General features: G+C 36.2%; 1 protein-coding gene across 2 annotated transcripts in view; it reads right to left on the minus strand.

Annotated features, from left to right (window-relative positions):
• The window catches only part of CDH17 (cadherin 17), a 127,505-nt gene that overhangs the window by 15,024 nt on the left and 96,197 nt on the right, over window positions 1-16,284 (minus strand). For both annotated transcript variants that reach the window (XM_033126950.1, XM_033126951.1), the window contains exons 16-17: window positions 9,730-9,846; window positions 9,480-9,593 (exon numbers count right to left, since the gene is read on the minus strand). In XM_033126950.1, the coding sequence (XP_032982841.1) occupies window positions 9,480-9,593; window positions 9,730-9,846 (231 nt within the window). The remainder of the gene's footprint in view (window positions 1-9,479; window positions 9,594-9,729; window positions 9,847-16,284) is intronic.

The following is a 16,284-nucleotide window of genomic DNA, read 5'->3' on the forward strand; positions in this document are numbered from 1 at the left end:
GGGCATAGCCAATTCTCACAGCTAGTCAGCCTGGGAGTCAATCCCACCTACTCACAAGCCAAAAGTAATTAAAGCTCTACTTCAACAGAAGAATATACACAACACAAGGGACACCTCAGGAACACAGGCATGGGAGAATAGTGAAACTGTGCAATTCAAATATAAAGGACACATACTACATAATTCCACCCAGGAAAGACTGAGAGACCTAGGGGATCTACCTAATACATCAAAGCAAACACAGTCAGCCAGAATGAGGAAACAAAGTAACATGTCTTGAATAAAAGAACAAAAGAAACCTCCAGAGTTGGAACTAAATGAAATAGAGGTAACCAACCTATCAGAGACAAAGTTTAGAGCATTGATTATAAGACTGTTTAAGGAACTTTGTGAGAACATAAAGAAGGATAAAGAAATCATAAAAGAAAACCCAACCAGTTAGAACTAAAAAATACAATAACTGAAATAAAGAACACACTCGAAGGAGTTACCAGTAGATTTGATGAAACAGAGGATCAAATCACCGATTTAGAAGACAAGGTAGCAGAAATCACCCAACCAGAACAACAAAAAGGAAAAAGAATTAAAAAAAATGAAAATAGTTTAAGAGACCTGTGGGATAACATCAAACGCAACAACATTTGCATCATAAGAATACTAGAAGGAGAAGAGAGGGAGCAAGGGATCGAGAACATATTTGAAGTAATAATGACCAAAAACTTCCCTAACCTGGTGGAGGAAATCAACATACAAGCCCAGGAAGTGCAGAGAGTTCTAACCAAGATGAACCCAAACAGTCCACACCAAGACATATTATAGTTAAAATGGCAAAGGTTAAAGACAAGAAGAGAATCCTAAATGCAACAAGAGACAGAACTTAAGAAAATACTACCAGCGCCTATACGCCAACAAGTTAGACAACCCAGAAGAAATGGATAATTTTCTAGAAGCATACAACCTTCCAAAGCTAACTCAAGAAGAAACAGAAAACCTGAATAGACTGATTACTACCAGGGAAATGAATCAGTAATCACCAAAAGCCCTGGACCAGATGGCTTTACTCTGAATTTTACAAAACATTAAAAAAAAAAAATTATCACCTATTCTCCTCAAACTATTCCAAAAAATCCAGAAGGAGGGAAGGCTCCCAAACACTTTCACGTGGCCACTATCACCCTGATCCACAAATCAGACAAAGACATGATATCCCTAATGAACACAGATGCAAAAATCCTCAACAAAATATTCGCAAACAGAATTCAATAATACATTAAGAAGATCATAAATCACGACCAAGTGATGTATCATCTTGGTATGCAAGGTTGGCTCTACATCTGCAAATCAACTAATATGATACACCACATTAATAAAATGAAAAATAAAAATCAAATGATCATATCAATAGATGTAGAAAAAGCATTTGACAAAATCCAGCAGCGACTTATGACAAAAATTCTTAAGAAAGTGAGAATAGAGGGATCATATCTCAACATAATAAAGGTCATATATGATAAACCCACAGCTAACAGCATACTCAATGGGGAAAAGCTAAAACCATTCTCCTTAAGATCAGGAACAAGACTAGGTTGCCCACTTTCTCCACTTCTATTCAACATAGTTCTGGAAGTTCTAGCCACAGCAATCAGACAAGGAAAAGAAATAAAAGGCATCCAAATTGGTAAGGAGGAAGTAAAATTGTCATTATATGCAGATGACAAGATACTATATAGAGAGAACCCTAAATCTGCACCAAAAAACTATTAGAACTGATAAATGAATTTAGTAGAGTAACAGGATACAAAATTTATATTCAGAAATCAGATGCATTTGTATACACCAATAACAAACTATCAGAAGGAGCAATTAAGAAAACAGTCCTGTTTACAATTGTTTCAGAAATTATAAAATACTTAGGAATAAATTTAACCAAAGAAGTAGAAGACCTGTACTCAGAAAATTATAAGACACTGAAGAGAGAAATTAAAGAAGATACAAGTAAATGGAAACACATACTATGCTCATTGCTAGGAAGAATTAATATTGTTAAAATGTCTATAATACCTAAGGCAATACACAGATTCAATGCAATTCCTATCAAGCTACCAAGGTCATTTTTCACAGAATAGAAAATATAATCCTAAAATTTATGTGGAACCATACAAGACCCCGAATAGCCATGGCAATCTTGAGAAATAAGAACAAAGTGAGAGGTATTATAATGCCGAACATCAATTCATACCAAAAGGCTATAGTAATCAAAACACCACGGTACTGGCATAAAAACAGACACATAGATCAATGGAACAGAATAGAGCCCAGAAATAAATCCCTACCTATATGGTCATTCAATCTATGACAATGGAAACAAAAATTTACATTGGGATAAAGACAGTCTATTCAATAAATGGTGCTGGGAAATCTGGACAGACACATGCAAAAAAATGAAGTTGGACCACCTCCTTATTCCATATACAAGAATAAATTCAAAGTGGATTAAAGACTTAAATGTAAGATCTGAAACCATAAAACTCCTTGAAGAAAATATAGAAAGTAAATTTGCAGATATTACCCTTAGCAATATATTAACTGATATATCCTCTCAGGCAAGGAAAGTAAGAGAAAAAAATATATACATATGGGATTACATCAAACTAAAAAGTTTTTTTCACAGCAAAAGAAACCATCAATAAAAGAAAAAGGCATCCTACTGAAAGGGAGAAGATATTTGTCAATGATACATCTGATAAAGACTTAATATCCAAAATTTATAAAAAACTCATTCAACTCAACACCAAAAAAACAAACAACCCAATTAAAAAATGGGCAGAGGACATGAAGAGATACTTTTCTAAAGAGGACATACAAGTGGCCAACAGACATATGAAAAAAATGTTCAACCCTGTTAATCATTAGAGAAATTCAAATAAAAACCACAATGAGATACCACCTCACTCCGGTCAGAATGGCTGTCATCAATAAAGCAACAAACAACAAGTGCTGGCAAGGATATGACGAAAAGGGAACCCTCGTGCACTGTTGGTGGGATTGCAGATTGATGAAGCCACTATGGAAATCAGTATGGAGTTACTCAACAAACTGGAAATGGAACTACCTTTGATCCAGCAATTCCACTCTTAGGTGTATATCCAGAGAAATCCAAAATGCTAATTCAAAAAATTTATGCATCCCTATGCTTATTGCAGTGCTATTCACAATAGCCAATCATGGAAACAACCAAAATGCACCTCAGTAGATGGCTGGATTAAGAAACTGGTACATTCATACAATGGGGTATTACTCAGCCATAAAGAATGAAATCTTACCATTTGCAACGACATGGATGGACCTAAAGAACATTATGCTAAGTGAAATAAGTCAGACAGAGAAAGACAAATACCATATCATTTCACTTATATGTGGAATCTAAAGAATAGAATAAATGAACGAACTGATCAGAAACTGTTTCAGAGATATAGAGAAAAACTGAGTGTTGCTAGATGTGAGGGTGGTGGGGTTGAGGGAGAAGGTGAGGGGATTAGAAAGCACAAATTTGCAACCATGGGATTGCCAGAGGGATATGAAAGACAGTTTGGGGAAAATACTCAATAATGTTGTACAGATTTTGTATGGTATCTGACAGACCCTTGTCTTATTAGGGAGATCACTTCAGGGACGGTGTAGATGCCTGACCACTGCACTGTACACCTGAAGCTGAAGCTGAATAACAGTGAATACCAACTATAATTTAATATATATTATATATATATGTGTATATATATATGTATATATATGGACACAATGTATATGGAATATATATATATATATATATATATATATATATATATATATATATATGGACACAGGATGTGGAGTACAGTGTAAGGAACAGAGTCAATGGAATTGTAACAGCTACACGATGTCAGAGGGGTAGGGTAGATTGGGGGGACGTGGTTATCACTTTTGTGAGGGGTTTAAAGGTCTAACTATTACATTGTTTTGTACACCTGAAACTAATTTAAAAAGAAAAAGAAAAAAAATTTAACCAAGGAGGTGAAATACATTCTCTGAACACTACAGAACATTGATGGAAGAAATTGAAGAAGACACAAATAAATGGAAAGATATACCATGTTCATAGATTGGAAATAATATCATTAAAATGTCCATACTACCCAAAGCAATTTACAGACTCAATACAATCCTTATCAAAATATGAGGTGTGACCCAAAATATGGTGAATGTTTAAATTTACTAAAATTTATTACAGTAAGATACATTGCCATTAATTCCCTTCGCTTCAAACACACTTATCTCATCATTATTGCCACTTTTTGAAGCAGTTTTGGAAGTCCTCTGTCATGAGTGTCTTTAGTTGCACTGTTGTGGCTGCCTCAGTGTTCTGAATTGATTCAAAACATTTACCTTTCATGGTCATTTTTGGAGAAAAGCCACACTTTGGAGAAGAGCCAGAAGTCGCATGGTGCCAGATCACATGGTGAATAAGGTGGGTGAGGACACACTGTAATGTTTTTATTTGAAAGAAATTGCCATACCAGAAGCAATGTGTGACATGGAGCATTGTCATGATGGAGGATGATACTGTTTGCCTATTTCTCAGGCCATTTTCTATGCACATCATTTCTTAAAAGCTCTAGTAAGTCCTTATAATATTCAGAGTTCACCACAGTGTTCCTGAGTACAAACTTAGTTCGCACAATACCATCAAGGTCAAAAACACAATTAACATCACCTTGATGTTAGCTCTTGATTGACGTGATTTTTTCTACAGGGAGAACTGGGTGATTTCCACTGAGAACTCTGTACCTCGTCCTCAGGATCATAGCCATATGAGTAGACCCAAGGTTCATTTCCCATGATGACATGTCTTAAAGCGATGGAATCTGAAGCAGCATGACCATACAACTCCAACGAAATGGAAAAAAACTGTGGCTTTTGTTAGACAGTCAAAATGCATGGAACAAATTTCACACTCACTTGCCTCATGTTTAAATCTGTTGTTAAAATGCTTTGAACAGAACCATAAAAGATGATCAGATCCTCAGAAATTTTCTTAATTGTCAAATACCTGTTTGATCAAATCATTTTGCTTACTCTTTCAACATTCTCTTGGGTTTTTTGTGTTGAAAGACGTCCCAATCTCTCCTCACCTTCAATCGATTCACAACCATTATGAAATCACTCAAACCATTAGTAAACCATCTTCGTGGTTACTGCAGCATCACCATAAACTAATTTTAACATTTCGTGTGTTTCTTTAGCATTTTTTTGCAGTTTGAAGTAAAATTTCATGTTAATGCATTGTTCGTGATCCATGATTTATGGCACACTTTAAAATACACCTTCTCTCAACCATAGCTCACACCTGACTAACGGCACTGAAAAAGTTGAAACTTGTCACACACTGTTACTAAAGTTCGATGCTCTACTTCCCCTATTGAAGATCCTGCCTTTCCGTTGGATGGCACCTGGCAGCAGTATTCACCGTATTTTTTTTCAATCATACCTTGTACCTATGACATTTTCCACAGAACTAGAAAAATAATCCTAAAATTTGCATGGAACCACACAAAACCCCAAATAGCTAAAGCAATCTTGAGAAACAAAAACAAAGTTGGAGGTATCCCGCTCCCTGATATCAGACTATACTGCAAAGCTCTATAGTAATCAAAACAGTATGGTAATGGCACAAAAACAGGCATATAGGTCAATGGAACAGCATAGAGAGCCCAGAAATAAACCCATGCTTATGTGGACAATTGATGTATGACAAAGGAGGCAAAAATATACAATGGAGAAAAGACAGTCTCTTCAATAAATGATGTTGGGAAAACTGGACAGCTACATGCAAAAAAAAATGAAACTGGACCACTTTCTTACACCATTTACAAAATTAAGTTAAAAATGGATAAAGAGTTAAATGTAAGACCAGGAACTATAAAACTTCTGGAAGAAAACATAGGCAATAAACCTTTTGACATCAGGCTAATAAATATTTTTTGGATAGTCTCCCCAGGCAAAGACAAAAAAAAAAAAAGTGGAACTACATCAACTTAGAAAGCTTTTGCACGGCAAAGAAAACCATTAACAAAATGAAAAGGGAGAAGATATTTACAAATGATATATCTAATAAGGGGTTAATATCTAAAATGTATAAAGAAATCATACAACTCAATAACAAAAACACCTCAATTAAAAAATGGATGGAGGACATGAATAGACATTTTTCCAAAAAAGAAATAGAGATGAACAACAGACAAAAAAAAAATACTCAACATCACTAATCATCAGGGAAATGAATATCAAAATCACAATGAGATATTACTTCACATTTATCAGACAGACTACTATCAAAAAGACAACAAATACCATATGTTGGAGAAGATGCGGAGAACAGGGAACCCTTATACACTGTTGGTGGGATTGTAAATTGGTGTAGCCACTGTAAAAAACAGTATGGAGGTTCCTCAAAAAACTAAAAATAGAACTACCGTATGACCCAGCATTTCCATTTCTGTCTTTCTATCCAAAGAAAACAAAAACACTAATTCAAAAAGATACATGCATTCCTATGTTCATTGAAACATTATTCAGAACAGCCAAGATATGGAAGCAACCTAGGTATCCATTGATAAATGAATGGGTAAAGAAGATTTTATTATATTTATATATTTATATTTATATATTTATATTATATATCATTAATAAAACAATAAAATCTTTCCATTTGTGACAACATAGATGAACTAGGGGGTATTATGCTAAATGAAATAAGTCAGGCAGAGAAGGGCAAATACTATATGATTTCACTTATATGTTGAATCTAAAAAACAAAAAATGAACAAACAAAATAGAAACAGACTCATAGATAAAGAGAAAAAAACTGATGGCTGCCAAGGGTAGAGGAATCAGTGGATGGGCAAAAAAGTTGAATAAGAATAAGAGGTAAAAACTTCTAGTTATAAAATAAATAAGTCATAGGAATATAATGTACAACACATGGAATATAGTCAATAGTACCATAACTTTGCATGGTTACAGATGGTTACTAGATTTATCACAGTGATCACTTTGTAAGATATATAAATGTTGAACAACTATATTGTATACATGCAATGCACATAAGTTAAGTCCCTCTAATATTCCTTGTAATACTGATTTGTTGGTGATGAACTCCTTTAGCTTTTTCTTGTCTGGGAAGCTCTTTATCTGTCCTTCAATTTTAAATGATAGCTTTGCTGGGTAAACTACCCTTGGTTGTAGATCGTTGCTTTTCATCACGTTAAATATTTCTTGCCAATCACTTCTGGTCTGCAAAGATTCTGTTGAGACATCAGCTGAGAATCATATGGGAGATCCCATATAAGTTACTGTCTGCCTGTCTCTTGCTGCTTTTAGGATTCTCTCTTTGTCGTTAATCTTTGCCGTTTTAATTATAATGTGTCTTGGAGTGGGCCTATTTGGATTCATCTTGCTTGGGACTCTCTGTGCTTTCTGGACTTATATGTCTATTTCTTTCACCAGGTTAGGGAAGTTTTCAGTCATTATTTCTTCAGATAGTTCTCAATCCCTTGTTTTTTCTCTTCTCTTCTGGTATCGCTATGATGCAAACATTGTTACACTTGACATTGTTCCAGAGATTTCTTAAACTATCCTCATTTTTCTTGAGTTGTTGTTGTTCTGAAAGGGTGTTTTCTGCTACCTTGCCTTCCTAATCACTGATTCAATACTCTGCTTTTTCTAGTCTGCTGGTGATTCCTTCTAGTGCATTCTTCATTTCTGTTATTGTAGTCTTCATTTCTGACTGGTTCTTTTTTATAGTTTTTCTGTCATTTTTTATGCTTGCAATTTCTTTGTTGAAGTCCTCACTAAGTTCCTTAAGCATTCTGATAACCATTGTTTTGAACTCTGTATCTGGTAGGTTGCTTGCCTCTAGGTCATTTAGTTCTTTTTCTGGAGTTTTCTCCTGTTTTTTCATTTGGGACACATTTTTTTTGCTTCCTCATTTTGGCTGCCTCTCTGTGTTTGTTTTTACCTATTAAATAGATGTGATATACTTCCCAGTCTTGGCCAGGTGGCCTTATGTAGTAGGTGCCTTGTGGGACCCTGGCACAGTCTCCCTGATCACCTCTCAATGCTCCAGGTGTGTACCTTGTGTGGATAGTGTGTGCTCTCCTGTTATAGTTGAGCCTCGATTATTATTTACACATCAGTGGATGAGATTGACTCATCCCTCCACCAGAGCCCAGGGTGAGTGCTTGAGAGTGAGTCTGTATACAGTCCCTTTAAGAGCATGCCTGATATTTCCACAGCCTTCCGTTTCACCTGGATGTTTGGAATCCCCACTGTTTTCACAGCCAGATGTTGTGGGGTCTCCTCTTCCAGCACTAGTACACTGGGCTGGGGAGTCTGGTGTGGGGTTGGGATCTCTCTCTCCTCCAGGGAGAACCTCTGCAGCCAAGATAGCCCTCCTAATTCTCAACTGCCACGCAGAGGTTTGGGGTCAGCCCGTTTCATGTCTCTGCTCCTCCTACCAGTTTCAATATGGCTTCTCTTCTCTATATCCTTAATTATAAAACTTCTGTTCAGCTAGACTTCAGGTGGTTCTCCAGGTTGATTGTCCTATATTTTTTTTGTAATTTTAATGTATTCATAGAAGAAAGCAGGCACAGTGTTTATGTACTCTGCACTCTTGGATCTCTCCTCCCCAGCCCTTTTTTGAAAAGAGAAAGGATGTGAAACTGTAAACTTCTACACTCGCTGCACATAAACTGATGAATTATCTATTTCTAATACTTAACTTGTGGTGAGTACAACAGTTGAAAAAGTAATTGCTATAGTAGGCACTGAGCTGTTCACAAAAATGTAGACAGCTAGAACGGGGACTCTGATGTCTAGCCAGTCCAGGAGCCAAGGCAGAATGAGGCCTGAAATGCAGTGGAATTATTTGGGGGTAGTAAAAATTCATGGTCCACAATCATGGAAATATGCAAAGGGAAGTTCTGCAACATTGCAGGTATGTCAGTATCTCCACTGGAAGCCTAACTTCTACCTCTTCCAACAATGGTAGACTAGATCATAAGCTCTGTGAGTGTAAGTTCCTTTATGTCCTGCCCATCACTATATCCCCATACCAAGCAGAGTGACTGTCTAACACATAGTAAGGACTCCAGGTACTGTATTTCTTTGTCCATCAAGAATGCTTGGTAACTAGGCATAAAATATAACAATTTATGCTTTAAAGTCTCTTATGTTATATTTCTCAAACTAACCAACAAGGCAACAATAGGTAGAGGGTGGTACTAAAGGAGTGTCTTCCAAGCAAGTTATCTATATTCTTGACTACTGTCTAGGTTGACATTTGAACAGCCACCAGAACAGCCCATGAAGCAGACCCTCAGGTGAGCTCATGTTTCTGAGCACTAGGACATAAATCCTAGAATCTGAGATATTATACTCACCAATGACCAAAAAGGTAGTGAGGAGTATGCCAACTGCCATGCCCACAGTGGGCATCCCAGGATGGTGATCTGTTGGCTGGAAACAGCTTCCTTTCACACATGTGCAGAAAGTAACTGGGAAGCAGAACAGTATTTGGTATTATAAATTTTTAAGTGAACAATTGCAGAATCCCACATCAAATACTAGAATTCTTTTAAACTACCCATGTTAACAGACATTATCCCAAGTTCCCTGTAACAAAATACCTACCTGGTAAAGAGACAGTCCCTTCTAAGGGTGGTTGACCACCATCGTTGATGAGGATTGGGATGTTATAAACTCTCTCCTCAAAGCCTGTGTGCTTGGTGGAGAGTCTTGCATGAGTTCCTGTCAAAAAAGGGGCAAAATGAATGACGTGGAAGACAACTTCAGACCCCTGGATTGGCAGAAATAAAGCTCATTTTTGTATCATATACTAAGGTTGACTGGGATATGGTTAGGTATAACTGTGAGTTAAACTACCTAAAGTATCAGCATTCCACATATACCTTTCATAATGTGTAAAGGGGCTAAAACATTCTTTAAGTCCTTAATTCATGATTTTTCTGTATAAACGAATACTAAACACAGTTGGTTATCATTATTCCCAGTAGTTATGTTCTACAAAGTAGCCATGAACACTGAATTAGGAAGAAAAAAATATTTGAAGAAATAATTGCTAATTTCCCCTCAAATTTAATAAAAACTAAATCTTCAATCCAAGAAGATCAGCAAATCTCAGGGAAAAGAAAAAGGAACAAAACTATGACAAAGACATAAAAATCAAATTGTTTAAACTAGTAATAAAGAGAAAATCTTAAAATCATCTAGAGAAAAAAACACATTACATTCAAGGGAACAAAGAAGAAGCAACACAATATAGATATATTGGAGAAATATCTTTAAAGCCCTGAAAAATAAAAAAAAAGTCTTTGTAAATTGAAAAGTATTCCAGATTACATCATAAAAATGGTGTCATAAGGTGAGCCTCTTGAAATCTTGGCAACCAGGCATAAAATATAAAAATTTATGCTTTACAACAAATTGAACAGCTATAATCCCACAAAGGACTCCCTGTGAAGCAGACAGGCAGACTAACAGATGCATAATTGGAATCACCTGAAGGTTAGCAAATTGGGCAAGTGGGGAAGGATGGGAGGGGAAAGTGCGGAGACACGGGCCACAGAGCGCAGATGGAGTTCAGAGCTCCAAGCTTCCTGTATTACAGAGCTATTGCAGTCATGGGAGAGGGAAGAATTCTGACTGCTAGTGCTCTGTTTATGGCCCATAGTCCCGCTTGAGGGATCAACATATAAACCTGCTGTACCTAATGCTCACGGCAGAGACCTAGGAACAAAAACTGAGGGAAGAAGGGTGAAAATGGTGGTTTAAGCCCTCACTGCCAAGCAGAGGATGGAAGGCATAGGCACGGAGCCTAGCCAACCCCTCCCTACTCTCCCAGAGCTTGCCCCACCCCCACACTCCCAGTGCTAGAAGAGGAACCGTAGCAGTGTCAGATCAAAAGAACAGAATAATTGCAGTTCTGAGAATGTGGCCCACAGCCATGGACTTGCAGCCCAACTACCAGTACTTCTGGTGAAAGGGAGGGAGTCCTGGGTGCAGGATGGGCTGTGCTGGAGGTCACAGCCATTGTTCACAGCCACATCTCACAAACCACTCCACCCCTGTCCCCACCTATCTGGGCAGATCCCTACAGGAGTAAACAGAGCTGCTGAAACACACAGGCCCTGAAACTGGTACTGGAAGAGCTTTAGCTCCCCCCATGGAGGCAGTGCCTGTGACCCAGGTGACCTGTTCACAGAGAAGCCCACCTTCCAGGGAATCCCCCATTGTGTGAGAAGCTGGAATAGTGCAGAGAAAATATAACATTACAGTGTGAGAGATAATAAAAGGCTGCAGTCGGAGAGAAAATAAAACATTCTATCAACACTTACTGGAAAACAAAAGAAAGACCTCTTTCTGTCTACCTGTTGCAGAACCCACTGCTGTAGATGTCTAGGAAGAGAAATAATAATTCATTGTCATGAATAACCAAGGTAACAAAACAGATCAGAAAGAAAATGAAAAGTCTCCAGAAAATGAACTTAAAGATGTGAAAATATGTGACTTAAATGACACAGAATTCAAGATTGCTGTCCTTAAAAAACTCAACAAGATGAAAGAAAACACAAATAGGCAGTTTAATGAACTCAGAAACACAATCAAAGAACAAAATTAACATTTTACCAAAGAGATTGAAATTTTATAAAAGAACCAAATAGAATTTCTGGAGATTAAGAACTCAATAAAAGAAATGAAGAACGAAATAGCCAGCTTAGGTAATAGAATTGAACAGATGGAGGAAAGAATCAGTGAAATCGAAGATAGAAATCTGAAAATGACATAGATCGAAGAAGAGAGAGATTTGAGAGTTAAAAGAAATGAAAGAACTCTACAAAAATTTTCTGACTCCTACAGAAAGAGCACTGTAAGACTAATGGGTATACCAGAAGGAGAAGAAAGGGAGAAGGGGATAGAGAGTATATTCAAACAAATAGTCAACGAGAACTTCCCAAACTTGTGGAAAGAACTGGATCCTCAAATCCAGAAGCAAATAGAACACCTAATTACCTCAATCCCAACAGGCCTTCTCCAAGGCACGTTGTATTGAAGCTGTCAAAAATTAATGACAAAGAAAGAATCCTCAAGGCATCCAGGGAAAAGAAACCAGTAACCTACAAAAGAAAGCCCATTAGATTATCATCAGATTTTTCAGCCAGGAGGGAGTGATCTCAAATATTCAAACTATTGAAAGAGAGAAATTATGAGCCAAGAATAATATATCCAGCAAAGATATCCTTTAGATATGAAGGAGGAAAAAAGACCATTCCAGACATACAGAAGCTGAGGGAATTTTCTAATACATGACCTGCACTACAAGAAATACTGAAGGAGGCTATTGAACCTGACACGAAAAAGCAAAAGTAAGCAAAACCACAGGTAGTATTATGAAAGACAGAAGCAGGAAATGGTAACCCCTACACCAAATAGGACACTATACACTTAAACATAACATACAGGGTAAAGAAGGGAAAAAAAACAACACTTAAATAAAGAGGAAAAAGACAACTTGCTACTGCAGCACAGAAATCAAGTCACAGGATAAATATGGATAATTTGTGACAACAAAACATAAAAGGGGAGAGAGTAAAGATCTGAACCGGCACAAGGGAATGGAGAAAGTAAGCATGCTGAAGAAAATGGAATACTCTAAATATCAAATTTTCTTTTACATAAACTTTGGTAACCACTCAAAAAAAAAAATCCAGAACTGAAATATATAACATAAAAAAATAAGAAACAGAGGGAAAAATCATAGAATACCACTACACTGAAATAATAGACAGCAACAAAAAGGCAAAGAAACAATGGAGACACTGTCCTACCTGAAAAACAGATAGGACATAGGATAGGACAGAATGATAGGAAATTCTCATATATCAATAATCACCCTAAATGTAATGGACTGAACTCGCCAATAAAAAGGCACAGAGTAGCAGATTGGATCAAAAAATTAATTCCAACCATATGCTGCCTCCAAGAGACACATCTCAGCCATCACAACAAATACAGAATCAAAGTGAAAGGGTGGAAGCTGACAGTCCAAGTAAATGGTATTCAGAGAAAAGCAGGCGTAGCCATGCTGATATCAAATGAAACAGACTTCAGGATAAAAAAAGGTAACAAGAGACAAAGATGGACATTTCATAATGATAAAGGGAACTATACAGGAAGACATAACAGTCATCAGTATTTATGCCCCCAATCAGGGAGCACAGAAATATACAGAGCAAATACAGCAGAACTAAAGGGAGAAATTGACCAAGACACAATTATAGTAGGGGACCTAAATACATCATTGACAGCTATGGATAGATCATCCAAACAGAAAATAAATAAAGAAATATCAGCCCTATATGACACATTAGATGAAATGGACATAATTGACATTTATAGAGCACTTCATCTTAGAACATCAGACTGTATATTCCTTTTTAGCGTACATGGAACATTCACAGGACAGATCATATATTGGGACATAAAACTAATTTCAGCAAATTTAAGAAGATTGAAAGCATAGTCTCTGATCACAAGGCTCTGAAATTGGATATTAGATATCAACTGCAAAAAGGAAGCAGGAAAAAACACAAATATGTGAAGATTAAATGATGACTGGACAAAGAAGATTAAACAATGACTTTTAAAGAATGACTGGACAAAGAAGAAATAAGCAGAGAAATCAAAAGATACATAGAAACAAATGACAATGAAAATGTATTTACCAAAATTTTGGGGATGCAGCAAAAGCAGTTTTAAGAGAAAAATTTGTATCATTACAGGCCTATCTCAAGGTACAAGAAAAATCCCAGTAAACAACCTCACTTTACACCTTAAAGAACTAGAAAAAGAAGAACAAATAAAACCCGAAGTCAGCAGAAAGAAGGAAGTAATAAAAATCAGAGCAAAACTAAATGAAATAGAGAACAAAAAGGCAATAGAAAAAAATTAATGCAACAATGAGTTCATTCTTTGAAAGATTAACAAAATTGACAAACCCTTGGCTACACTCACCAAGCTAAAGAGAGAAAAGACACAAATAAACAAAATCAGAAATGAAAGAGGGGAAGTGACCACAGAAAGATGCCTCAGAAATACGAAGGATCATCCAAGAATAATAGGAAGAACTATATGCCACCAAATTCAATAACCTAGAAGAAATGGACAAGTTCTTAGAAACATATAACCGTCCTAGTCTGAATCACGAAGAATTGGAAAATCTAAATAGAACGTTCACCAGTAAGGAAATTGAATTAGTCATCTGAAACCTTCCCAAAAGCAAAAATCCAGGACCAGATGGCTTCACTAGTGAATTTTACCAAACCTTCAAAGAGGATTCAATACCTTTCCTACTCAAACTCTTCCAGAAATCTAAAGAAGAGACAATTCTCCCTAATTCATTTTATGAGGCTAACATTACCCTCATAACAAAACCTGGTAAAGATAACACACAAAAAAAGAAAATTACAGATCAATATCTCTGATGAATACAGATGAAAAAATCCTAAATAAATTTAATGCAACAATGCATTAAAAAGATTATACATCATGATCAAGTGGGGTTCATACCAGGGGCACAAGGATGTTTCAACCTATGCAAACCAATCAATGTGATAAATCACATAAACAAAATAAAAGACAAAAATCATATGATTATATCAATAGATGCAGAAAGCATTTGACAAGATACAACATCCATTTATGATTAAAACACTTAATAAAATGTGTATAGAAGGAAAACATCTTAACATAATAAAGGCCCCTCAGCTAATATCATAATTAATGGTGAAAAACTGAAGACCTTTGCTCTACGTTCAGGAACACAACAGAGCTGTCCCCTATCACCTCTAATTTTCAAGATAGTGTTGGAAGTCCTCACCAAAGCAATCAGGCAAGAGAAAGAAATGAAAGGTACAGAAATTGGAAATGAAGAAGTTGAATCATCACTTTTTGCAGATGACATGATGCTATATATAGAAAACCCTAAACACTAACCCAAAAAGTTATTAGAAACAGTAAACGAATACAGTAAAGTTACCAGCTACAAAATCAATGTACAAAAGTCCATTGCTTTCCTGTATACTAACAATGAAATCTCAGAAAAAGAAAAAAAAGAAAAGAAAACAATTCCTTTTACAATTGCAACAAAAAGAATAAAATACCTAGGAATAAACTTAACCAAGGATGTGAAAGACTTATATACTGAAAACTATAAGACATTTTTAAAAGAACTTGAAGAAGACACATAGAAATGGAAAGACATTCCATGCTCATCGATTGGAAGAATGAATATAGTTAAAATGGCCATTGTACCCAAAGCAATATACAGATTTAATGCAATCCCCCTCAAAATCCCAATAGCATTTTTTAAAGGAATAGAGCAAAAAATTATCAGATTGTATGGAACCACAAAAAAACCGGAATAGCCAAAGGAATCCTAAGAAAACAGAACAATGCTGGAGGTATCACACTCCCTGACTTCAGCTTGTACTACAGGGTAACAATAATCAAAACAGTATGATATTGGCAGAAAAACAGACACACAAATCAGTGGAATAGAACTGAGAACCCAGAAATAAACCCACATATATATGGACAGACAATTTTTGACAAAGAAACCAAAAATATACAGTGGAGAAAAGACAACCTCTTCAATAAATGGTGCTGGGAGAATTGATAAGCCACATGCAGAAGAATGAACCTAGACTGCTATCTGTCACCATGTACTAAAATTAATTCAAAATGCATCAAAGACCTAAACATAAGACATGAAACAATAAACTGCATAGAAGAAAACATAGGTACTAAAGTTATGAACCTTGGGTTCAAAGAGCATTTTATGAATTTGACTCCAAAGGCAAGGGAAGTAAAAGCTAAAATAAATGAATGGGACGATATCAAACTAAAAAGCTTCTGCACAGCAAAAGAAACCATCGACAAAATAAAGAGACAACCAACCCAATGGGAGAAGATCATTGCAAACAATGCCTCCAATAAGGGGTTAATATCCAAAATATATAAGGAACTCATACAACTCAACAACAACAAAAAACAAACAATCCAACTTAAAAATGAGCAGAGGACCTGAATAGACATTTCTCCAAAGAAGACATACAAGTGGCCAATAGACATGAAAAAATGTTCAACATCACTAATCATCAGAGAAAT

This window comes from Rhinolophus ferrumequinum, chromosome 14, assembly GCF_004115265.2.
Source record: "Rhinolophus ferrumequinum isolate MPI-CBG mRhiFer1 chromosome 14, mRhiFer1_v1.p, whole genome shotgun sequence".
Classification (NCBI taxonomy): Eukaryota; Metazoa; Chordata; class Mammalia; order Chiroptera; family Rhinolophidae; genus Rhinolophus; species Rhinolophus ferrumequinum.